Here is a 24,953-nt window from a genome sequence, read left to right as displayed (position 1 = left end):
CTGCGTGGACTATACTCCATTGTATTTTTTCATATATTATTGAATAGTTCAAGCTTGAAACATTCTACCAAAACACGCTACTATTGCAAATGATCAAAGTGGGCAATCTCATTAATCTACATACTAAATCCGTTGAGGAGTTTGTGGAAAAACGTTTGCCTCCCTTACAAAGAAACCCTGGCGCATGCTCAGTACAGACAACCACAGGCTCTTAGCACGGTCCTCCAAACGCGGGGATGAACAAAACAAAACAAAACAAAACAAAAACGGTTGCCCCCTGCCGGTCAAACGTGCATAATGCAGCGAAAGGAGAGAAAAGTTCTAGGGGCGTGGTAGCTGGTGGATGACGTAGAAACGGGCGTCGGAGGAAAGGCGGTTATGCTTGCGTCAGTGGTGCGCGCCGAGGGGAAGGTAACCAGCCGCATGGCTGCTGGTTGCTCTGAGTCTCCGCGGCCCAAGGCGGCCTCCGAGGGGCCGGTGGTAGGACCGGCCGGTGTCGTACCTTGCCTGGAGCTGCCCACTTATGCTGCTGCTTGTGCTCTGGTGAATAGCCGTTATTCCTGCCTGGTGGCCGGGCCGCATCGACGGCACATTGCTCTGTCGCCCCGCTACCTCAACAGGAAACGCACCGGTATCCGAGAGCAACTAGATGCTGAACTCCTGCGCTATTCCGAGAGGTACGGGCCTTTTTGCCTTTTCCTTCTCCAAAGCCAACCACGCGGTAACGTAGATGGTAGCCCCTTCTTTGGGGTACGGGAACGGCATGCTACTGGCGCAGCAGAAAAGAGGAGAAGTGGTAAAGGTCGCACCGGCCACCCCCACCCGAGCGTAGTATGGAGAGATTGTAGTTGTGGTCCGCCCTTCATGGCCTGTAGCATCCAGGTCGAGATCTCTTCAGGGTCCTTTTCTGGGCAGTAAAGAAAACTTACAGGAAAGTGTCGACTGAAGCAGTGGAAAAACTCGCTCCAGGTGTGGACATGAGAATAGACCAGGTGTCTAGAGACCCAGTAGACGGAATTTTCTTTGACATTGAAGGTTTCATTTAGCCCTTCATTTGACAATGAAGAGTTGGTAATAGTACTTAAGTAGATTCTCTCTCATTCCATAGAAGATCGCACATAAGTATTTGTACAACCGTTTTCGGAGTAAAATACGATGGTCGGTTTTTGTTGTTTGTTTTGGATCTGGTAATTTCCCGCGATTCTCTTTTGTACCTGATCGGGAATGAGGGAAATACTGTTTGTTTTATTCATTCATTCATTCATTCATTCATTCATTCATACATACATATGGTGGAACGTAGGGCAGTCAACCACTGAGCCACATCCCTAGCCCTTTTTTTGTGTGTATGTGCTTATTTAAGGACTGGGTTGCTAAGGACCCTGGTATTGCTGAGGCTGGCTTTGAACTCATGATCCTCCTGCCTCAGCGTCCCCAGCTGGGATTACAGACCTGGGCTACCATGCCCGGCTAATTGTTTTATTTTTAAGAATAGAAAGTTCATTCATTCTAACTGGAGAACTTGTTGCTCTGGCAGAAAAACAAAACAAACTGGTGCATTTACATTTATCAAAAGTAACTTGAAAACTGAGAATTAGAAGTTGAGAGTATGTGCCCTAACATTTGTCTGAACTATGTTGCCTCAAAAGACAGGTTCTAAAATTCGGGTGAACAGATTCTACTGGGATTTATGATTTCCTATAGCAATTTTACAAACCCTTAGAATTGTAGGAATTTCCTTAGACAAGTTATCTATAATTTACCACTTCCTCCTAGGATTCCGGACATCCCTCACTCCACCCCCATTGAGAATCAAGCATATCTAGAATATACAGCTTCTTCTAAGCACCAACACACACACACCCTTGGATGTCTATAGTGTATATACTAGGAACTCATGATATTAAACCAAAAAAATAAGTTCCTAGTTTCAAGGAGCCTAGTTTTATTATATCCTCTAATACAGATATAAATGTAAGCCATATAGATCTAGTGAAGTGTCAAAATTTGGCAGAAATCTAAAATTTGGGGATTGAAGTTACAGTAAAAGAAGGGATTGTTAGTTGGATCTTGTGACCTTGGAGAACAACTTGTTGGAAGAGGGTACTTTGAGATGGTAGCATTCCAGACAGAGTAAATGACTAAATGGGTACTAATGTAAACTAGTATGCTTTGGTCAGAGAACTGTACGTACTGTGTAGCTAGAAAAAGGCTTGTATCAGAGGAAAGGTATTGAGTGCCATGGAATTGGAGAACAGAATGTCAAAGACAGGAATGGGAGTTAACTAGGAGGATGGCCATTTTGTTTCTTCCTTTCTGCCTTTACCAGTTTTGTTGCTGTTGTTCTGTTTATTTTTTGGTTCAATTTTGTTTCTTCTGCTCTTTAAGCATAGTGATTCTTTTCATCCCTTATTATCCTCCCTCCAACTCAGAGGCATGGCATACCCTTGAGAGAATAGTACATATCTGAAGTTCCTGGGATGTAATCAGGTTTGCAGTTAAAGAAATGGCACTTCAGCATTGTACAATTTTTTAAATAGGATGAGACAGTTGACAAGGAGATCAGTTAAGAGTTTGTTACAGTTACCTAAGAGAACAGTGATTAAAGAGAATAGATTTGAGAGATTTAAGAATATACAGGGTGGTCATAGAACATGGAAATGTAAGCAGCTGTGTTGTTGCTGTCTGTATCCATGTACCTCCTGCATTTGACAAAATAGGGGAAAGTCTCCCAGAGTTGTCCAGTAGGAGCCACCATTACTCCTGAGTGATGATTAGGCATCACACATTGAACTAAACATTACTAATGAGGGATAGAACATTGACTATATTGGGAATTATAATAGTGTCACATCCACCATTTATCATGTGTAGTTTGTTTTTAGTCTCATTGACCATCCTGTAGCATCAGTAGGACTTACTTTTCTTTGTTGAAAGTCTGAGAAAAGGAGAATTGAGAAGTGCTTTTGCGGTTTGTGTTTAAGTCATCTCCTATTTGGTAGACTTCCTTTCTTTCCCAGTGACAGGATTTTTTTTTTTAAAGGTATCACATTTCAAATTTGGACTGTCTAATTAGAGAAAGTTAAGAAAGTTTTTAAAAATCACGTTATAACTTATGGCTAAGTTGTACCTTTGAGCAGCCATTCAGGGAGAAAGAAAAGGGACAAATCATATGTTCTCTTCCAGTAGTTTGAGAGAAGTCTTAAATGAAAGTTCAATCTAAGCATCCCTTAAACTTGATTGAATTGTTCTCTAATCTCTCATGTGAGGTTGTCACTCTGTTCTGACATCTACTTAGGATAGTTTTTGGAATACAAAAGTAAAAGAGGAAAAGATATGTAGTGTTGGGGAATCTGTCTTTGCATATCTGGTGATTTTTAGTAAGTTAAATGAGTTGTTTTCTCAAAGCTTTGATGGATTTACACAAATCCTTTGTCCTTAGGCTCTATCATACAATCCCTGATCATTGCCCTGAACCCTATAGGATTTAGTACCTCCCTTTTGTAAGCAATAGTTTGCAATACCATCTTCACTATTGTGAAAACATTCTTTACTGTACTGAAATCAAATTTAAAGATAAATATAACCTGCCTACACAATAAAAAAAAAAATCTATATAGTACTCTTAATACAATAAAATGTTTCAATATGATGGTGTTCTGACTATCTGAACATGAATATCTAACATGACTATCTGAAAAAAACTAAAGAAGTTTAATGCCTCCCTCACTTATTCCTGAGGATTATCGTGAATGTGACAGCTAAAGCTTTGGATTGATGTAGACATTTTGCATTGATAGCTCAGATAACACATAATATTTTCAGTCATAATGTTTTTCTGAAATGGTTGAGTAATTCTTATAAAGTGCTACATGAAACAGTCTCTTCAACTTGCTTATTACTCCATTCCTAGAAATTTTATATTTTATTTAAACCATGCAAAGATGATTTTATGTTGATACATTTACTTTTAAAGTTATATTCTGTGCCCAACTATTTATAAACAAGCTCATCTCTTTACTCAAAAGTCATGCAGAGCTAGGATATTTCATCATTGTACAGGGCTGTCCTGTGCATAACAGACTTTTTCCCTTCCCTCCTCTTTGCAGTGTTTGTAGCAAACATGAATGGTCCCAAAAATTCCCAAGTGCCTTTCAGGAAACAGCGGTATTCTCCACTTGAAAATCATTCTGTAGTAGAGAGAGGAAGCTTTGATTAAAGGAAACAAGGTTATAAATTTTTTTTGCTGTCATTTAGCGATTAATTTTTCCTTCCTTCTTACTGTTTTCAGCAACTATAAGATAGTCTGAGTGATAATTGCTGGTTCCTTATGAAGAAAGCTACATGCATAAAGTAAAAACTAAAAAGGGCATTCCTAAATTAATCTCTGAGTTTGATTTTTCTAATTTGGTAATTACTATAGTTCCTTTCTTGGGAGTTGTGGCTATTTTACTAAAAATCTGTTAGGGATAAATTCTTTTATTATTTGTGAATCATGCTGGAAACTTGTCTCACACACACACACAATTCTCTGCCGCTAATAGCCTTAAAGTGTTTGTAAAATCCAAACACGTACAAATAGTTTCAATAAAATTAGGTTAAGAACAGTGATAAATTTATACTAAAAGAGTGATTTCAGGTTTGCCTTGAAAAGTTAGGGAAGTTTCCTTCAAGTAGCGGGTGTAGTAGTAAAAGCAGCCACGTTTTTATCCTTCATAGTTAAAAAATGATATTTTGAAATAATAGTTGTCAACTAATCCTGACTCTGAAATGTGTAGAGTGTCAAAGTCAGTTTCTTAATAAATGATATAGTTGTGTGTTTTAAAATTTCCATTTACTAGCAACAGTCGCAGTTTGAGATTTTTCTGTATTAAGTTATTGGCTATAGTATTCAGGGGCTTCAGCTTTAACCGTATATGCTATCAAGTACAGAAATTTAATCATATTGGATAATATCAATATTACCTGTTCAGTTAAAAAAAAAAGCATATACATTTTTCTTGCCAATTTCCATTATTTCTCTTTCTAGCTTGATTAATTCAAATAGGTAGCAAATAAGGAAGAAGGGTCAATTTATTGCTGGTACATAAATGGACCTTTTGTTTCTGAATAGTTTATCTTGAATAATCATTTTAACTTAACCAGCACATTGGAACCTTTTGGTGAAGTGGAACTGATGAGGAGTTGTTACAGACTAAACATATACTGCTATGCTTTTGACATGGGTGATATATTTAGGACACGTACACTTTTTGGGTTCTTAGAATATCTAATCAGTATCATAATGGCTTAATTTATAGAAAGGTAAAAGGCATCATTTTCTTCTTTTTTTTAAGTCTTTTAGGTGTCCCTATTGCATATGATAACATCAAAGTTGTGGGTGAACTGGGAGATATATATGATGATCAAGGACACATTCATCTTAACATTGAAGCTGATTTTGTTATTTTTAGCCCTGAACCTGGACAAAAGCTTATGGTATGTATATCATTTTTTCTTAGCTTTCTTGGAATAATTTTGTAATTTGGGAAACTTTAAAGAGACCTAAATAATGTGAATAAACAAAGATTATTTTAAAAGAAAAAATATATCATTTCAGTCAAGTTGAGTATGTATACTCCATCCTAGTAAAACGCATGGGTGCACAGTACGTGACCTATCCAGTTGATTTTTTTCTTTTTTTCCTTTCTTTCATTCTTCCATTTTTTTGCAAAGTCCTTAGGGTAATCTTGAGGGATAAAAATAGCAATACTTTAAAATTCCTCAATTCTACCCAAATATCTTGTCTTAATAAAGGATTCAAGTAGTATACTTTCATAAGAAACAGGCATTCATATGGCTGTGGAGTCAGGCAAGTAATGAAAACAAATGAATAACAGGATAGGGCAGTCAGTCAATGCCAAGAAAGTGGAGGTTCTGTGTAGATCTTCCAGTTTTCTAGACCATGGAAATGGAGAAATTGATGTGAAATCTGTTGAAATATGTATCTTTTATCCTCTTTACTTGCTCTTCCACCATCAGATCTGTTTGTATATATATGTTGGTTTATGTATATTTATATTCATATATCTGTATATGTATATTTAGTAGATAAGAACTGTTAACCATCAGCACTGTTAATAAAAATATAGATCACATTTCACTATGACAAAATTCACAAGAAATTTCAATTTTTAAAATTTTTTTAGTAGCAATTAAAACATTAGGAATAGTGTCGTGGACTTCATACTAGTAAAGTTGGCAGGAGATTTGTACATATTAATTCCCAGACTTCTATCTGCTTTTTTGTAAATAATCATTTTAAGTGTGAAGATGTATATGGAAGTAACATTAAAATTGTACAGAAAGTACAAAAGTGAAAATGTCCCTTTTATTTATTCTGTACAGACAAGATTCAGTCCTCAAATACTTTTGTCCACTTTTTTCAATTTTTTGTTTCTAATTAGATATAATTTACATATAATAACATGCACAAATCATGAATTTTGGCAGTTCCACATATCATTCCATATCCTTGAAAGGACCCTTATGCTCCTGCCTCTTCAGTTCCCTCTGTCCCAGATACAAATGCTGTTTTGATACTTTGTATCATTAATTTGTTTTGCTCATTCTGTAATTCCATATTTGCACAGTTAACTCATACTCTTCTAAAATCTGGCTACTTTTTGTAGACATGTTTTTTAATTTCATCCATACTGTTTATTGTGACAGTAGTTTAAACAATAGTCACTTTAATTTTGTGCTGTCTTGTGAGTATATCATAGTTTGATTATCTTCATTGATGGACATTGGGTTTATTTCTAGTCTAGGACTATTAAGAATAAAGCTATTCTGTACACATTTTAATATTTATCAAGTGTATAAGTGGAAGTGGAAATGCTGAGTCGCAAGGTAAATGTGTTTTTAATTTTTTGAAAAAGTATTATCAACTTATTTCCCATTCATTACTTCTAGTTGCTCTGCATCCTTTAATCTGGGACTGACACCCTTCCTAGTCTCTAGTAGTCTCTATTCTACTTTCAGGTTAAGGTGGATTTTTTTTTTTCCTTTTCTTTTTTTAAGTCTTTTTAAAATTATTTTTGTTTTGTTTTGTTAGTTTTTGGTTTCCACATATGTGAGAAAATTCAAAACTTGTCTTTTTGTGTCTGGCTTATTTTGTTTAATGTTATGTCCTCTAGTTACATCCCTGTTCTGCTACAAATGACAGGATTTCATTCTTTATGACTGAATACTACTTCACTTTGTACATATACCGTATTTTCTTTATCCATTCATCTGTTGACAGGTACCTAGACTGATTGCATATCTTAGGTATTGTGAATTGTGCCACAGTAAACATGGACATGCAGGTATCTCTCTTACATGCTGAACTTTATGTTTGTTACATGTTTATACCTAGGAGTGGGATCACTGGATCATAATGGTAATTTTTTAAAAAAGTGTTTTTAGTTGTAGATTGATACAATATCTTTATTTTATTTATTTACTTTTTAATGTGGTACTGAGGATTGTACCCAGTGCCTTACATGTGTTAGGCTAGCACTGTACCACTGAGCTACAACCCCAGCCCTCATATGGTAATTGTTTTTGTTTTACTTTGAGGAACCTTCTTGCTGTTTTGTATAGTGTCTGTTAGTTTCCATTCCCACCAGCAGTGGGTAAGATTCTTTCCCTCCACATCTTTGCCAGGATTTTTTCTTTTGGTTTTTTGGTAGTAGCTATTCATTGTGTGTACCAGTATCTTCAAGTGATTCCCCTATGTTTTCCTTTATTGGTTTCAGTTTTAGATCTTGGATTAAGGTCTTTGATGTATTTTGAATTGATTTTTGTACAGAGTGAGAGATAGGCATCAAGCTTGCATCTTCTTATGAATATCCATTTTTCTCAGTACCACTTGTTAAAGAGGCTATCCTTCTTTCAGTGTTTGTTTTTGGCATCTTTCTTGAGAATCAGTTGGCTTGTAGATGTGTGGGTTTATTACTGGATCCTCTATTTTGTTAACGTTGATCTATGTCTCTTTTTATGCTAATACCATACTGTTTTTGTTATTATGACTCTTTAATATGTCTTGAAATGAGATATTATGATACCTCCAACTTTACTCTTTTTGCTCAAGATTGTTTTGGCTATTCAGGGTCTTTTATGCATTCATATATATTTTAGGATTTTTTTTCTAGTTTGCGAAGAATGTGACTGATGATTGATGCAATTGTATTGAATATGTAGATAACTTTGAGTAATAAGTTCCTTTAAAAAATAATTTTCAACCCATGAACATAGGGAAGTCTTTCCATCTTTTAGTGTCTCCTTCACTTTCTTCAGTTTATTATTATTTTTTTTAATTTTCATAATAACAATCTTTTACTTCCCTATGTTCATTCCTAGATTGTTTTTATTGTTTTGGAGAGGGGATTATTGTGACTGCTATTTCTTTTATGACTTCTTTCTCAGCAAACTCATTGGTGTATAGAATAGCTACTGATTTTTGAATATTGATTTTGAATCCTCTTGCTTTATTGAATTCTTATTTATCAGTTTTAATGGTATTTTGGTGGAGCCTAGGTTTTTTGGTGTATAGAATCATATAATCTACAAAAGGATAATTTGACTTCCTCCTTTTCTATTCGTATCTCTTTCATTTCTTGTCTAATTGCTCTTGTTAATATTTCTAGTACTGTATGATGAATGAGAGTGGTGAGAATGGGCACCCTTGTCTTGTTCTTGATCTTAGAGGAGATGCTTTCCGGTTTTCCCAACTCAGTATGTTTTTGGCAATGGGTTTATCATACATAGCCTTTATTTTATTAGATGCGGAGATCCTTCTGTATCCAGTTTGTCCAGGACTTTTTTCAAGAAGAGATCTTGAATTTTATGAAATGCTTTTGCTATATCTATTGAGATGACTGAATGATTTTTTTCTCCTTCAGACCTTTATGTGATGGATTACATTTGTGACTGGCATATGTTTAGCCATTCTTGCATCATTATAATGAAACCAGCTTGCTCATAGTTTTTGATCTTTTTGATGTGCCATTGAGTTCAGTTTGCTAGTATTTTCTTGGTAATTTTCATATCTGTGTTCTTCAGTCATATTTGGAGTAGTTTTTGTTTTTTTCTTTTTCTTTTTTTTTTTTTTTTTAGTTAAAATTCAGCAGTAAAGCCATCCAGTACTAGACTTTTGTATGGGGGGACTTTTTATTAATGATTTAATCAAATGACTTGATATTTGATCTGTTAGACTTTTTATGTCCTTAATTTTGGCTGGTCATATATGCCCAGGAATTTGTACATTTATTCTAGATTTTCCAGTTTGTCAAAATATAGTTTTTCAAAGTGATCCCTAATGACCCTTTTGAATTTCTGTAGTATCAGTTATAATCTCTCCTTTTTCTTTTTCTCTTGCACGCTTTTTTTTTTTTTTTTTTTTTGGTTACTCTGGCTAAAGTTTTGTCAAATATGAGTCCTTCATATTGTTCTTTTATACTCTTAATTCATTTATTCTACTCAGATCTTTCTATTTCTTTCCTTCTAATTTGGGGTTTGGTTTGGTCTTTCTTAAGTACTCGAGATGCCTCATTAAGTTATTTGAAATCTTCCTATACTTTTTTTATGTAGGCAGTCATTGCTGTAAACTTTCCTTTTGGTACTGCTTTTGCTTTATCCCACAAGTTTTGTTATGTTCTGTTTCCATTTTCATGTGTTTCAAGGAATTTTTAAATTTTCCTTCTGACTTCTTTAATGGCCCACTGTTCACTCACTCAAAAATATGCTGTTCAGTCTTCACATGTTTGTATAATTTTTCTTATATTTCTCTTGTTAACTTCTAGTTTCATTCCATTGTGATCATAAGAGATAGAGGAAATGATTTTAATTTTTTTGGAATTTCTTAAGACTTGATTTGTGGCCTAATATATGATATAGAGAATGTTCCTTGTGTTGATGAATGTGTACCGTGTAGATGTTGGATAGAGTTCTATAAATGTCAAGTCCCTTTCAACTGTAATATAGTTTAACTGTGATATTACTGTGTTGATCTAACCATTGGTGATGGTAGGGTATTGAAATTCCCCATCATTACTGTATTGGAACCAGTCTGTCCCTTTAGGCCTTAGAGCATTTTATAAAACTGGGTACTCCCACATGAAGTGCATATAGATTAATAATCCTTATATCTTCTTGACAAATTGGTCCTTGGATCATTTTATATCCTTCTTTGTATATTCTTACTATTTTTGTATTAAGATCTGTTTTGTCTGATGTATAGCTTAACCTGCTTGTTTTAGGATTCCATTTGCTACAAATAACATTTTTCATTCTTTGTCTTTTCTGGTGAGGAGTGCTTCTTATAGACTGAATGTTGTTGAGTCTTGTTTTTTAATCCATTCAGTTGGCCCTTATCTTTTAATGGAAGAATTAAGTCCATTACATTTAGAGTTACTATTAAAAATTATTGAAATTCCTGTGATTTTGTTGATTTTTCTTCTATTTATTTTGGGTATTCTTTGTTAGTTTCTTCGCGTCTTATGATTTTTTTTCATATTGGTGATATTTGGTTGTTTTTTTTTTTTTTTTTTTTTTTTTTTGCGGTACTGGGGATTGAACTCAGGGCCTTGTGCTTGCAAGGCAAGCACTCCACCAGCTGAGCTATCTCCCCAGCCCCGATATTTGGTTGTTTTATATTTGTTTTGTGTCTCACTCTTCTAACAGGATTTGTACTTTCACTGCTATCTTGATGCTAGTCTTTCACTTCTGGGTGTAGGACTCAAGCATTGTAAGTCTGGTGTGGTGGTCATGATTTCCGTTTTGTTTATCTTCAGATGTCTTTATTTCTTCATTTCTGAATGAAAGCTATACTGAGTATAGTAATCCTGTTAACTAGTGGTTTTCTTTTAGATCTTGAAAAACATTAGTCCATGTCCTTTTGGCCTATAGGTTTTCTGCTGAGAAATCTATTCATCAGTGGGGTTACCCATGAATGTAACTTGGAACTGTTCTCCTGCAGATTTTTGAAATTTCTTTGTCTTGTACTCTTGAAAATTTGATTTTATTATGTTTTGGTGAGGAGATTTTCTGATCTTGTTATTTGGTGTCATGTATCTAGATGCCCACGTCTTTCCCAAGATGAGGGAGGTTTTCTGTTGCTCTTTCATGCGACTGGTTTTCTATGCCTTTAACCTTCTTCCCTTTGGGTGTACCAGTGATGCAGTTGTTTAATCATGTAATGGTGGCCTAAAGATCTTGAATGCTTTCTTCATTCTTTGTTTTTGTTTTGTTTGCATCTGAATGTGATAGTTTGAAAATGTCTTCAAGCTTTGATATTCTTTGTTTCTTCTGCCTGATCCAGACATTGTTGAGAGTTTTGACTGAATTTTTTATTTGACTTAACTTTTCTGAGATTTGTTTGGTTCTCTTCAAAATGTCTTTGCTGGGCTGGGGAGATAGCTCAGTCGGTAGAGTGCGTGCCTTGCATGCACAAGGCCCTGGGTTCGATCCCCAGCATCACAAAAAAAAAAAAAAAACAAAAAACACAAAATGTCTTTGCAGAGTTTCTCATTCATGTCCTGAACTGTCTTCTTAATTTCATTTTACTTTTTATTTGTATTCTCTTGGATTTCATTAAATTTCCTAAAAATCACTCTTTAGAAATCTTTGCTAGGCATTTCATCTATTTTGATGTCTCTGAAATCTGTTACTAGGAAGTTATGATCTTTAGGAGGTGTCATATTACCTTCTTTTATATTTCTTGTATTCCTATTTTGAGATTTATACATCTGATGGAATCTTTACTACTTTTATGGGATGGTCTTCTTAATAACTAGCTTTCTCCTATGTGTCTTGAGGTATCGTTTTGTTATGCAGTGTTGACCTTATTGCTAGTTGGGTACTATAATGGGGTTTGTTTCTTTGATCAGTGAATTTGGGCGCAGTGTATAATGTATTCAAATCTGAAATACTCACTGTCTATCAGGATTGGGGACGCTAGCAGTTTAGGCAGGTATGGTATAGCCAGCAGAATATGTGGGGTATACCCTGCTTGACTACTCCTACAATGGCAGTGGTGACACCTCTCAGGGACTGGGGGTTTCCTCTGGAACTGTTTATTGGCTCTGTTACTTATAAGGGTCTCTGGCACTGCCTGCGCCAATACTGGTCATGGGCCTGAAGCACTTGCCCTTTTTCTGGACAGTGGTGCAGGCCCACATACTTCAGAGGGAGGTGGAGAATGAAATCACAGCACCCCCTGTGTCACTTACATGCAGCCTATGGTGAGGACCCGTGTAGGTGTTGATACAAGGAGTTATGTTGTTCCTTTGTGCTGCTACTGTGGGTATACACACCCAGGTGCAAAACCTTCAACCCTTCCCCTAAGCTCCACAGTTCTGGGGACAGAGCAAAGGCCAGAGTTCTTTTTCTCCCTCCGTTCTTTGAACCTTATGCCTGCTAGGGATTGAGCCAGACTAAAGCTGGGCAAAACTCCTATCAGCTGGAGTGTTTGCAAGGGAGTAGAATGCATCCAGCACCAGGCAAGGTTTCTCTCCAGCCATTATTAGGCTGTGATTTTGGGGGCAATGTGACAGGAGCAGAGATATTACTCAGGACTTCTCTCCAGGTCTCTTTGGATAGAGGAGTAGTGGAACCAGAGTTCCTTCCTAACTTTGTTGGTTACAGGCACACAAGCACTACCCTAGGGAAAGGGTGTCAGGAACTGGGTGGTTGACTACCTTTAGACATTGCATGTCATGGAACTGCACACACCTGGTCTTAGAGGTCGGCCCCCTGATTCCCAGTTCTTGAAGGTTGAATAACCCTCTGTTTCCCTCCATTTTGTGTCACAACAGTCCATTTCCCCGTGGTGTAGTACTCCCCGCAGGTTTGTCAGAGTCACTGTACTAAACTGGGTTTGGGTCATGAAGCACCTACCTACTGAGCCACATAAGTGGAATATCTGTGGGTTTCCAAAGATGGTGTTATGCAGGGATTTCTGACTCTTAGAGCACTCCAAATTCAGATAATAGGTTTTTCAAGATTACTCCTGACTGCTGTACCCTAGGGGTTCCCTGAGATGCAAATTCTTTATCCAAAGCCAGGTTGCTGTGCAGATATATCAGCTTTTTTACCTAGTAGACTGCAAGCCTCTTAAGGGTTGTGAAATTTTTCAGTAACTACGATTCCCCTTATCCTTGCTAATAGAGTTTACTGGGACTCTTTTACCTTTACCCCTCCAGATCTAAGAATTCCCTCCCCCAGCTGGTTCCCAGATATCTTGTTTCTCTTACTGTGCTGCTGTTTCAGGTCTCTGGATCTTAAAAGGTATGTTTTTCTTCTGTTCATTTCCACTGCTGTCATGATTAGTCACCTCAATATGTAACTGTACACCTTTTGTTTTGGTTCCTTTTTGGAGGAGCAGGTGAGTGCTAGGTGCCTCTATTTGACCATCTTGAAGAGCCCCTTACTTTTACCATTTCTATTCAACATTGTACTGGAGGGTTTTGTAGGGATGCAATGTTAAGAATCACAGGGAACAGGGAAAGTTTTCTAGAATGAGTCAACCCTCCTGTTCCACACATAGAGCAACTCTTCTGTTGTAGCTCAGTGTTCCTCCCTCTTTGTTTTGGGATTCCCATGTGTGCTTTTTGGACACTACTATTTTGGGACAGCAGAGCCCAACATGGAAGACCAAAGAAGGATCCTGGGAGAAGAAAAATGCCTTTGGCTATTTTTAATTGGGTTTTTCTGTTTTTATTGAGTTGTAGTTCTTTTTAGTCTTGATTGAAATTTTTTTCAGAGAAATTATGTATATTCTCTGTTGATTTGCCTATTTATTCATTTTAATGGTACCACTTGATGAATGGAAGCTCTTAATTTTGATGAGATTCAATTTGTCATTTTATACTTTTGTGATTATTGCTTCTGGGTCTTAGCAAAGAAATCCATCCATCCCTAACTTGTGAAAATATTCTTTTAAAAAACTTCTAGAAGCTTTTTAATTTTAGCTTTGACAGTTGGCTCTGTGATCAGTTTTTTATTCTTTTTTTCCTATGTAATGTAAGGTAGGCCTTGAAATCCATTTTCTTCCTACTGTGGCTGTTCAGTTGTTCCAGACTCATATTCAAAATATATTCATTTTGTTGAATTTTTAAAATTGATTGAATGTACTTTTTTATAGAACAATTGAGTGGATGCAGACTTCCCATATATGCCCTGCCCCCGCAAAGTAGTTTCCCCTATTATTGACATCATCTTGCAGTAGAGAAGTGTATTTGTTTTATTTATTAGCCAGTATAGACACTATTACTAACTGAGATCCCCAGATTTTGTATTATTTTACACTGATAACAAAAACATAAACGTCATACATGTTAATGGGGTACCATGTAATATTCAATGCATGAATACATTGCATAATGCATAAATCAGGTTAAACATACTTATCTCCTCATTTATTGTCTTGGGTAAAAACTCAAAGTCCTTTCTACCTTTATGAAATATACAAAACATTGTTACCATAGGTAATTTTACCCCAGAGCTGCTTGTTCCTATCTAACTGTAACTCATACCCATTGATCACCCTTTCCCTGGCCTCTGATAACTACCATTCTATTCTCAACTTTTGTGAGATGAACTTTTTTAGACTCCATTTGTCTCTCTGTCCTTTATTTAGTGTGTTGATTTCCAGTTCCATATGTTTCCCAAATGACAGGATTTCATTGTTATGACTGAATAGTATTCCATTGTGTACACATTGAAATATTGTGTTACTTTATGCATTCATCCACCTGTGGACACTTGTTTTCCATTTCTTGGCTATTGTGAATAGTGCTGCAGTGAACATAAGAGTGCAGTGTTCTCTTCTTCATACAGATTTCCTTTCCTTTGGATATATACCCAGCATTGAGATTATTGGATCATGTGGGAGTTCTGTTTACTATTTTTGAGGACACTTCATACTGTTTTCCTTAATGGCTATACTAATTTACATTTGCACCAACACTGTGTAAGGCATCTTTCTCCTCATCTTCACCAGCACTAATTAGTGGCTTTGATATTAGGACTTAGTGGAGTAAGATGATGTCTCTGTTGTTTTGGTTTGAATTACATTATGATTGGTGATGTTGAACATTTGTTTTCATGTACTTGTTGGCTGATTGTAGGTCTTCCTTTGAGAAATGTGTTTAGATTTTTGCCTATTTTTAAATTGGGTTATTTGACTTTTTTGCTATTGAGGTTTTGGATTTACTTATACATAAGTCTGAGAGATGTATACAGTGCAAATGTTTTCTTTCACTTTGTAGGACTCTTGAGTGCTGTGCAGAAGTCTTTTAGTTTTATGTAATCCCATTTTCCTATTTTAACTTTTATTTCCTGTTCTTTGGAGGTCTTTTTGTTCCAAGGTCCTGAAGCATTTCCTCTTGTCTAGTAGTTTCATAGTTTCATCTCACATTTAAGTCTTTAATCCATTTTGACTTAATCTTTTTAACCCATAATAGGTGTCAGCTTTATTTTTTTATCCAATTTTCCCAGCACCATTTATTGAAAACTCTGACCTTTCTCCAGTGCATATTCTTAGCACCTTTGTTCAAAATTAATTAGCTGCATGTGCATGGGTTTACATTTAGGGTGAATTCTGTTCCATTAGTCTATTTTTATGCCAATACCATGATATTTTAATTACCATAGACTTCTAGTAAGTTTTGAAGTCAGGTAGTATAATGCCTCCTGGTTTGTTCTTTTTCTTCAGGATGTCTTTGACCATTTGGGGAAATTTTTGTGGTTCCATATAAACTTTAGAGTTGTTTCTTCCAGTTCTGTGATGAGTCCCATTGGTATTGTGATATGTATTACATTGAGTCTGTAAATCACTTTGATTAGTATGGACATTTTAACATTATTAATTCTTCCCATCGGTGAACAAAGGATGTCTTTCCACTTCTTAAATTTCTTTCATTTGTATTTTATAATTTTCATTGTACAAATCTTTCAACTTCTTTATTTCTAGGTGTTTTATTTACCTCTTGGTAACTATTGTAAATGGTACTGCTTACTCGATATCTATTTAGATAATTCACTGTGGGCGTATAGCAATATTACTGATTTTTGTATGTTGATTTTCTGCCCTGCATCTTTGCTGAATATTTAGAAATTCTAATTTTATTTGATGCAGTTTTTGAGAGTTTCCATATAATATGTCATCTGCAGTCATGATTTGATGACTTCATTTTCATATTGAATGCCTTTTCTCTTTCTTACCTAATCTTGCTAGGACTTCCAGCACTGTGTCTAATTAGAGTGGTGAAAGTTGGCATCCTTATCTTTTTCCAGCTCTTAAAAAGAAAGTTTTCAATTTTTTCATGTTAAGTATGTTAGCCATTGACCTATTATAAATGGTATGGTGGGGTATGTTCCTTTAATACCTAAATTTTTCAGTGTTTTTATCATGAAGAGATATGGAATTTTGTTGAATGCCTTTTCTTCATCAGTTGAGATGACCATGTGGGTTTTGTCCTTCATTCCGCTATGATATATCACATGTATTTATTTGCGTGCATTGAACCCTGAAGTAAATCCCATTTGTTCATAGTAACTAATTTTTTTAATGTTACTTGATTTTATTTGCTAGTATTATGTTGAAAATTTTTGCATCTTTGTTCATCAAGGATATTGGCCCTTAGTTTTTTGCCTGTCTCCTCATCCAGTTTTGGTGTAAGGATAATGCTGACCTCATACAGTGTTCTTGGAAGAATTCCTTCCTCTTCTATATTTTGGAATAACTTAAAGTGAAGCCATGTGACCCTAGACTTTTCTTTGATTGGAGGTTTTTTTAACTGATTGAATCTCACTGCTTGCTACTGGTCCGTTCAGGTTTCCTATTTATTTACTTTTTTTATGATTCAGTCTTGATAGCATGTATGTCTTCATTCATTTCTTCTTAACTTACAAAATTTGCTGCCACAGTTGTTCATAATAATCCCTAAACTTTTGTATTTCTTTGGCATCAATTGTAATGGTTCCCTTTTAATCTGATTTTATTTATTTGCACTTTCTTTCCTTTTTCTAGTTCTGGTTTTGTGTATTTTGTTTGTCTTTTCAAAGAACCAGCTCTGTTTCCGAACCAGCTCTGTTTCCTTATTCTTTTTTTTTTTTAATTTTTTTTGTTTCCATTTCATTTATTTCTACTGTATTGATAATTTCTTTTCTTCTACTAATTTCGCTTTGTTATTTTTCCGCATTCTTTGCGATGTAATAGACTGAGATCTTTCTACCTTTTTGATGTGGGCAATGATTGTTATAAACTTCCCTCTTAATAATGGTTCTGTTTTCCAAAGGTTTTGGTCTGTTTGTCCATTTTCTTTTCATTTCAAGAAATTTTTAAATTTCTTTGATTTCTTACTTGATCCATTGGTTTTTTAATATCCATGCATTTGTGTAGTTTCTAAAGCTTTTCTTGTTATTAATTTCTAGCTTTATTTCATTCTGGTCAGAAAAGATACTCAAATATTTCAATTTTTTAAAAATTGAGTCTTGCTTTGTAATCTATTATAACCTATCCAGGAGAGTGTTTGATGAGAAAAATATGTATTCAGCAGTTGTTGGATGGATGTGTACATAGATGTCTGTTAGATCTATTTAGTCTAGGGTGCAGTGTAACTGATGTTTATTTTTCTGTCAGGATTGTCTGTCCATTACTGAAAGTGTGGTGTTAGAAGTCCCCAACAATTTTTGGAGTATACATTTTCTTTTAGGTCTATTAATGCTTGCATCATATGTTTGGGTGTTCTGATATTGGATGTGTTTGTATTTAGAGTTATTTCTTCTTGATCAGTTGACCCCCTTTATTTATTATTTATTATGCAACTATTTTCCTTGTCTATTTTTATTGCTTTTGATTTAAAGTCTATTGGATATTAGTATGGCAACTTTTTTTCCCCCTTTTGGTTCCATTTGTATGGGGATCTTCCATCTCACTTTTTGTGTGTCCTTAGATTGAAGTGGGTTTGTTATAAATAGCATATAATTGACTGTTATTTTTTTTAATCTAGTCACTCTTTTAATAGGGGAATGGAACTCATTTACATTCAAAGTAATTATTGGTAAGTAAGGTCTCACTACAGCCATTATATGCCTTGTTTTTTACTTTTGTCATAGTTTCTTTCTTCTTTCTCACAGTCGTGTTGGTTAAGTGAATTAGTTTAGTAGTGTGTTTGGATTCCTTGCTTGTTATTTTTGCTTTGACTTTTAAATTTTTGTTTTGTGTTACCACGAGGCTAATAAAAAAATCTTGCTTATACGAAGCTGTTTTGAAATGATAGCAACTTAATTGATAGTAAGGATAAGAAAAGGAAAAAAAAAGAACAAGGTGGAAGAAAACAGTCCAGTTGGATTCCTCCAGTCTTTCTGTATTGCCTGTTAAACTATTTATTTTTTAATCTTCATACTAAAGAATGGTTTATACTTTGTACTTATTCTGAATTTGTATATTTACTCTCACAAGTGTTATACCTTTCTATGTTTTTTTCATACTCATGTCTTTCAGTTTGAAGAACTGTCTTCAGCATTTATTTTAGAGCAGTTCTGGTGGAGATAATTTATCTCAACTTTTGTCTGGAAAAGGCTATCATTCACTTCTGAAGGGTAGCTTTGCTGGGTATAAACTCTTCTTGGTTGCCAGTTTTTTGTTATTTTTGTGTTTTTCTTTTCCTTCAGTGCAGTGAAAATCACAAGCCAGTCTCCTGGCCTATAAGATTTCTACTCAGAAGTATGCTGTCAGTCAAATTGTGGTACTCCTGTGATGGTCATTTTCTATTAGAGCCTTGAGAATCTTTGTCTCTTATCTATGATAGCTGGATTGATTATAAGATATCTGGGGGTAAACTTCTTGAGTTAGACTTACTGAGTTAAATCTGAATGATGACCTTTGACCTTCCTGTATCTGGATATTTTTATCCTTTTCTAGGTTTGGGAAGTTTTCAGTGATCTCTTTGAATAAGTTTCTATCCCCATGGCATTTTGAAGTCTTTCTTGAATCCCCATATCCTAAACATTAGTTTTTTAAATTCTGTCCCAAAGTACCTGTAAGCTTTCATCATTTGTCTTTTCTCCTCCTATTAGTGCATAATGGTCTGTCTTCTGTTAATCAATCCTGCTGTCCATGCTTTGTATTGCATTTTTAATTGCACTATTGTTTAGCTCAAGAATTTAAAATGCACTGGGTGTGGTGACCTGTGCCTGTAATCACAGTGGTTTTAGAAGCTGAGGCAGGAGAATCTGGAGTTCAAAGCCAGGTTCAGTAATTTATGGAGGCCCTAAACAACTCAGTGAGACACCGTCTTTAAATAAGAAATACTAAAAAAAAGTGCTGGTGGCTCAGTGGTTAAGTGCCCCTGGTGCAATCCCTGGCACCCCCCCCAAAAAAAAAAAAAAAAAAGAAGAAGACGAAGAAGAAAAAGAATTTAAATTGCTTCCATCTCCTTAAGTTTCTCTCAGTATTGGAACATTTATCTGATTTCTCTTGAAGATCATTGAATTTCCTTAGAACTACTGTTAAAAATTCTCTGAGATCTCTCCCATACTGATTATTGCCCTGTCAGTTTCTGGCACATTTTGAGTGAGTTGAGTTCTTGTTTTCCTGAAAGTTCTTGATGCTTTCAGATGGGTGATGTTTTCTGGCTATTGAAAGATCTGGCATTTGTTCCATTTTGAGAATGGTTCTTTTAGGATCTGCCCAGTGTTAGCGTTTTTCTAGCCTAGCATTAAGTTCCAGGGCAAAGGTTTGGCCTTACTACCTTGTCCTACATCTGGCAAATGCGGTCTTGTATCATGCTTTCCTGCACCTGAGGTTGGGGTAATGTTGGTGAAGGCTGACTTTTGACCACCTATTCTGATGCTCAGTTGGGTTGTGCCTGAATTTTATAGCAATAAAAACCTGCACTTTCTTGGGTGCACAGAAGCCCATGTTGTAGCCAGCAGTTGTGCAGGCTGAAACATAAGCCTGTCCCACTTGGGCACAGGTCTCTGCCTAGGGTCAATGGCAATTCTAGATTCTTCTCTGTTAGCACTGGCCTGGCGTAGCAAATCTGTACAGAGTTGAGGGATGGGTGGTCTAGACACCAAGGCTGGTGCTAAGCACTGTCACACCAGAGTCTCACAATCATAGGGTTCTTCACAGTTTTTAGAGGTGGGAAAGTATTCTCAAGGCCCACTATAAGACTAAAGTGGCTGAAACTTGGGTCTGTCCCACTGGCACACAGATCTCTACCTGATGTGACAGCTGACTTAGGGGCTTTATGAGCCCTGCCCTGTGTACAGGGTCTTCAGTTGCTACTGGGGTGCTTGGTCTTATGGAAGTGAGTCTGGTGCTGGACTCTGAGACAAGCCTTGTGCTACCTTTTCTGCCCTGCTCCCCACTGTGCTACCCAAGGTTGGAGGATAGGGATAAGGCAGTCTCTTTGCCACCATCCTAAGTCACTTCCATTAGCTCAGTCCACAGGTGCTGGCCTGGATGTTGGGGTCATGGGGCTTTGACAGCACTAGGTTTCACCTAAGGCTTGAACTTAATTCTCTCTCCCTCCCCCACTGGGAGGCATCTCTTAAACAACTCTGAATTTCCTGCCTTCAATACATTTGTTGTTGTTGTTATACTAAAAGCAGGCAGTATGGTTGCCTCATTTTCTTATCTCTTGTAAACTTAGTTTGATGTTTGAACAGCTGTTCAACTTGGTTTATCCATGGAGAGAAATTGCCAGAGGATCTTACTCCACTCTCCAATAAAGTCCTTAGAGTTCACTTTTTATGTTGTACAATCCATAAGTTTTGCCAAACGTATTTTGGTATTTATTTGATATCATACAGGGTAGTTTCACTGCCCTAGAAATCCTATGCTTCACTTGTTTATCTCTCCCATTCTCCCTCCTAATCCCTAGAAACCACTGCTCTTTTTTACTGTCTCATTGCCTTTTCAAGAGTGTCATATATTTGGAATCACACTTTCAAAATTGGCTTCTTCATTTAGCAACATGCATGTAAGTTTCTTCCATGTTTTCTGGCTTGATAGCTCATTGCTTTTTTAGTGCTGAATAATATTCCATTCTGTGGATGTACTATAGTTTGATGCTAAACAGTACTGAATATATAGCAATATTATTTATGGGTCTATATTTCAGAAAATGTGAATTTTTAAATTATATTTTAGGGTTTTCATTCATATTCTTTGTATATGTTGATTCCTGGGTGAGAAAGTGGAAAAGGTTTTATGGAAGTTTCATTTTATTCAAAAATTACATAACACACTTTAGTTTTAACATTTTTGTGACTTAGCAAAAGAATAATACCCAAGATCTACATATAAAGGGAAAACTTTCATGTAATAGAATTGCTCGTATCATGCTAAGTTGAAACATTAAAGAATGCACTTTGAAATTTCGTCTGTTCATAGAAATGTAATGTGGATCCTATTATGAAAATCATATGTTTCCTGCCTTGAGGTCTTTTCATTTATACATCATATCAGAGTATTTTCTGCTTGGTTTCAGTGTGGTTATAGAGAAATCTACTCCCTAGGGAATCCTGCAGTAGAGTCTACGGTGTTTGTTTGAGGCTGGGTAGCTTAGTTGATCAGTTGTTTATTCTGTTAGACAATTGACATGTAATTACTTACAAAGTTTGTGTTTTCTAAAACCTCTAACATTGTTTGGGTTTGGCAGATGGTGACTTGTAATTGAGGTAAACTTCCTGTATTAAATTATACCATTAATTTGATATTTTTTCTTTGAAGTGAGTTTGAAGCTTAAAAATTTTGATTCACCCTTTAACTGTTTAGGTGTCTTCTTGATGTTGTCCTTTTTTCCTTCTCCCCAGGGTACAGTTAATAAAGTGTCTTCTAGCCACATTGGCTGTTTAGTACATGGGTGTTTTAATGCCTCTATCCCTAAACCTGAGCATCTGTCCACTGAGCAGTGGCAAACCCTGGAGATAAATGTGGGCGATGAATTAGAATTTGAAGTATTTCGTTTAGACTCAGATGCTGCTGGAGTATTCTGCATTCGAGGAAAAATAAATATTGCTTGGTAAGTTCATATTTGAAAGAAAAAATTAAAATGGGAAACTCCATTGCTTTGAGATATATTGAAAGTATTTTTTTTCTCTCTATTATCCTTAATTTGACTAATAATCCTGGGTTTAATGTTCAGTGGCCTAATTTTTCTGAACTGAACCAAACCAAAATTTGGAATCCAGTTTTTGACTTCTGGAGTAGTATAGAAACAAAGAATTGAACAGTTAATATTGACATTTAAAATTTAAATTTAGTGCTGAATTTAAATTTTATTAGGCTAAGGGATAAAACAATAGAATATATGAAATTTATACCATAGTTATGTACTTATGTTGCTTTCATTTAGGAAATTTTAACATACTGAGATATCCTTGATTTCATTTTATTCCTTCATTTTTGCTTGTTGCTATTTACTGTTTTAACATTAATTTACAGTTTGCAGTCCAAGTGCCCTGATGTTTCTGAAGACGTAACAGAAACTCTCACTGAGGAATCTGTTGAAAAAATTCCAAAGAAGAAAAAGAAGAAAGATCCAAAAATTTATGAAGTAAATAATGGTACCACAGAGCTGGCAGATTTTGCAGACATCACTCCAAAGGAAGAGGAAGAGCTCCAGGTTAGTAATAATATGAATGGCCTTTGTGAGGAAGAGCCAAAGAAAAAGAAGAAGAAGAAGAAGAAGCACCAGGAAGATCAGGATCCTGTTTTTCAATGCAGTGACTCCAGTGGTTACCAAAGTGACCATAAAAAGAAAAGAAAGAAGAGAAAACACAGCGAAGAGGCTGAACTTACACCCGTTCTAGAATGTTCACCTAAGAAGAAACGAAAAAATAATTGTCTTTAGTGTATTTTAAATATGATTTGATGGATCAAAGATTTATATGTGTTGTGCTGGGAGTGGTGGCACAAACTGTAATCCCAACTACTCCGGAGGCTGAGAGTCCATTCTGGGCAACTTAGTGAGACCTTTTCTCAAAAAGAGCTGGGGATGTAGCTCAGTGGTATAGTGCCCCTGGGTTTTATCCCAGTACTGTAAAGTAAAAAAGCTATGGATACCAGCAGTTTATAAAACGGGGAACACTTGGTGAAGAGTTATAGGGGTTTTGTGCTAAAATAAACTGACTAATTTGGATAGGACCCATATAATTAAAGTGCCATTTTATTGTAGACAGAATAAAATGTTAAGAGCTGCTCTCATTTTCGACTCTTGAATTCTTCCAGACATTGCTTTTCACATAAGATTTTCTTTGCACTCTGAAGATTAGCAAAAGTACTTTATAATACAGTGTTATTGCTATCATTAAGGAATAAGTTTGGGATTTTTTCCTCCCTCTGGAATAGGTTTCATCATTAGTCATTTTATGCTGTTTTATTTTGCTTATTTTATTTTCGTTAATCATAGCTATACAGTGTTTTCTATTGTTTAACTTAAAAAAATGAATTGCCAAAGGAGATTCTGAAATTTCTAAACCCCTTGAGTACCATGCCACTGTTGACTGGTGAATAACAGTGAGTATTTACTACATTTTCCTTTGAGGTGTATGTGTATTTTAATTCTGAAAATTGATGGAAAGTGCTTTTACCTTGTATTTGTTCATTTGTGCCTCATTTGTGTTGGAGGAAGAAGGTAGATGAAGATAGGATGAATAGAACACTGACCAGTGAGAAATTTCTAAATTACTTTTTATTCATTGGAATAAGTTATAAGAATTTATTTTAAAAATATTTACTAAGAAAAAAATGGAATGTTTTATGACTTCATGGAAAACACAGTAATGAACAAGAAACTGGTTGAGGCGGATAATCAGTATGTGAGTATGCATGTATTTACCAGGGCTGTAATGGCAAACAAGGTAGAGAGATGTACCTCCTTCTCTCATGGAGTGTTGTGAGAGAAACAGATGCACACATACAGTATTAGTAAGGAAATAAGAACATTACTAATTGTGTCAGATGCTATAAAACAAAAACTTGACCACTCCTGTTACCTGTGTTAGTATCTGCAAATACTCAAATGGTTCAGTTGACTCTTCCATGTCAGCCATTTTTGTTGCCATTCTTCTAGTACCAGATATGGTACTAGGCTCACAATTTAATATTTGATGAGTGAATTCTGCTAGTGGCATATCTTGAACTAATCTATAAGATAGAGTTTGGTAAGTGGCAGACCACTCACAACATATTGCCTACAAGTAGATGTAGACAATGGAAAGGTGCAAGACAGTGTCTTTCATTACAGTTGAGATGCATTAGTCCTTGAAATATGACTAATCCCAATTGAGATACGGTGTCAGTACCAAATACATACCAGATTTTTATGACATACAAGAAAAGAATATAAACTATATCCATTTTTATATTGGTAAAATTATATTTTTGGTTTAATGAGTTAAATAAAATGTTAATTCAGCCTGTTTACATTTTATTTTTCTACAAAGATTGGTTCATGAGGCTCATATTGCTTTTGACAATACTGTTTAAAAGGAAATATTGATTGAAAAAAGGTTGAAACAAGTTAGGTTGTCAGGGTTTAATGTAGTGACATACTCAAACTTCAGTATATAGGTGAAATTGTGTTTGATAATATAGAAAATTAATTTTTAACAAAACAGTTTTAACACCCTTCCACACACCCCAAGAAACTATTGTTTGTATTGTTCAAAGAAAAATACATTGTGGCTTCACAAAATAAGCAAATTCCCACATTATAAAAGAATTTATATCTTTGAGAAAAGGAGTGGCTCCTGAGATTTGCCATCCTAATCCTCATGATTAAAGATGAATTTTTCCCTTCATGGTTTGGTTTGTATTATGTCATGATGGTTTTAACAAAGATAGGCAATCTGGTTAGGCCTAGCCTAATCACACGAGCCCTTTAAAATCAAAAAGTTTGTGAAATTGGAAA

The 24,953-nt window shown here is 35.5% G+C and overlaps 1 protein-coding gene across 1 annotated transcript; it reads left to right on the top strand.

Moving 5' to 3' along the window:
* The first annotated feature begins 394 nt into the window (after nucleotides 1–394).
* On the top strand, nucleotides 395–24,313 carry POLR1F (RNA polymerase I subunit F). Its single transcript, XM_079152322.1, has 4 exons — nucleotides 395–677; nucleotides 5,337–5,478; nucleotides 21,853–22,061; nucleotides 22,484–24,313. The coding sequence occupies exons 1-4, from the start codon at nucleotides 424–426 to the stop codon at nucleotides 22,890–22,892; spliced, it is 1,014 nt and encodes a 337-aa protein (XP_079008448.1). The 5' UTR covers nucleotides 395–423; the 3' UTR covers nucleotides 22,893–24,313.
* The last annotated feature ends 640 nt before the right edge of the window (nucleotides 24,314–24,953 follow it).

Source organism: Sciurus vulgaris, assembly GCF_902686455.1.
Source record: "Sciurus vulgaris genome assembly, chromosome: 8".
In the NCBI taxonomy this organism is placed as follows: Eukaryota; Metazoa; Chordata; class Mammalia; order Rodentia; family Sciuridae; genus Sciurus; species Sciurus vulgaris.
Note: the sequence above shows the minus strand (reverse complement) of the source record. Positions and strands in the feature narration are given on the sequence as shown.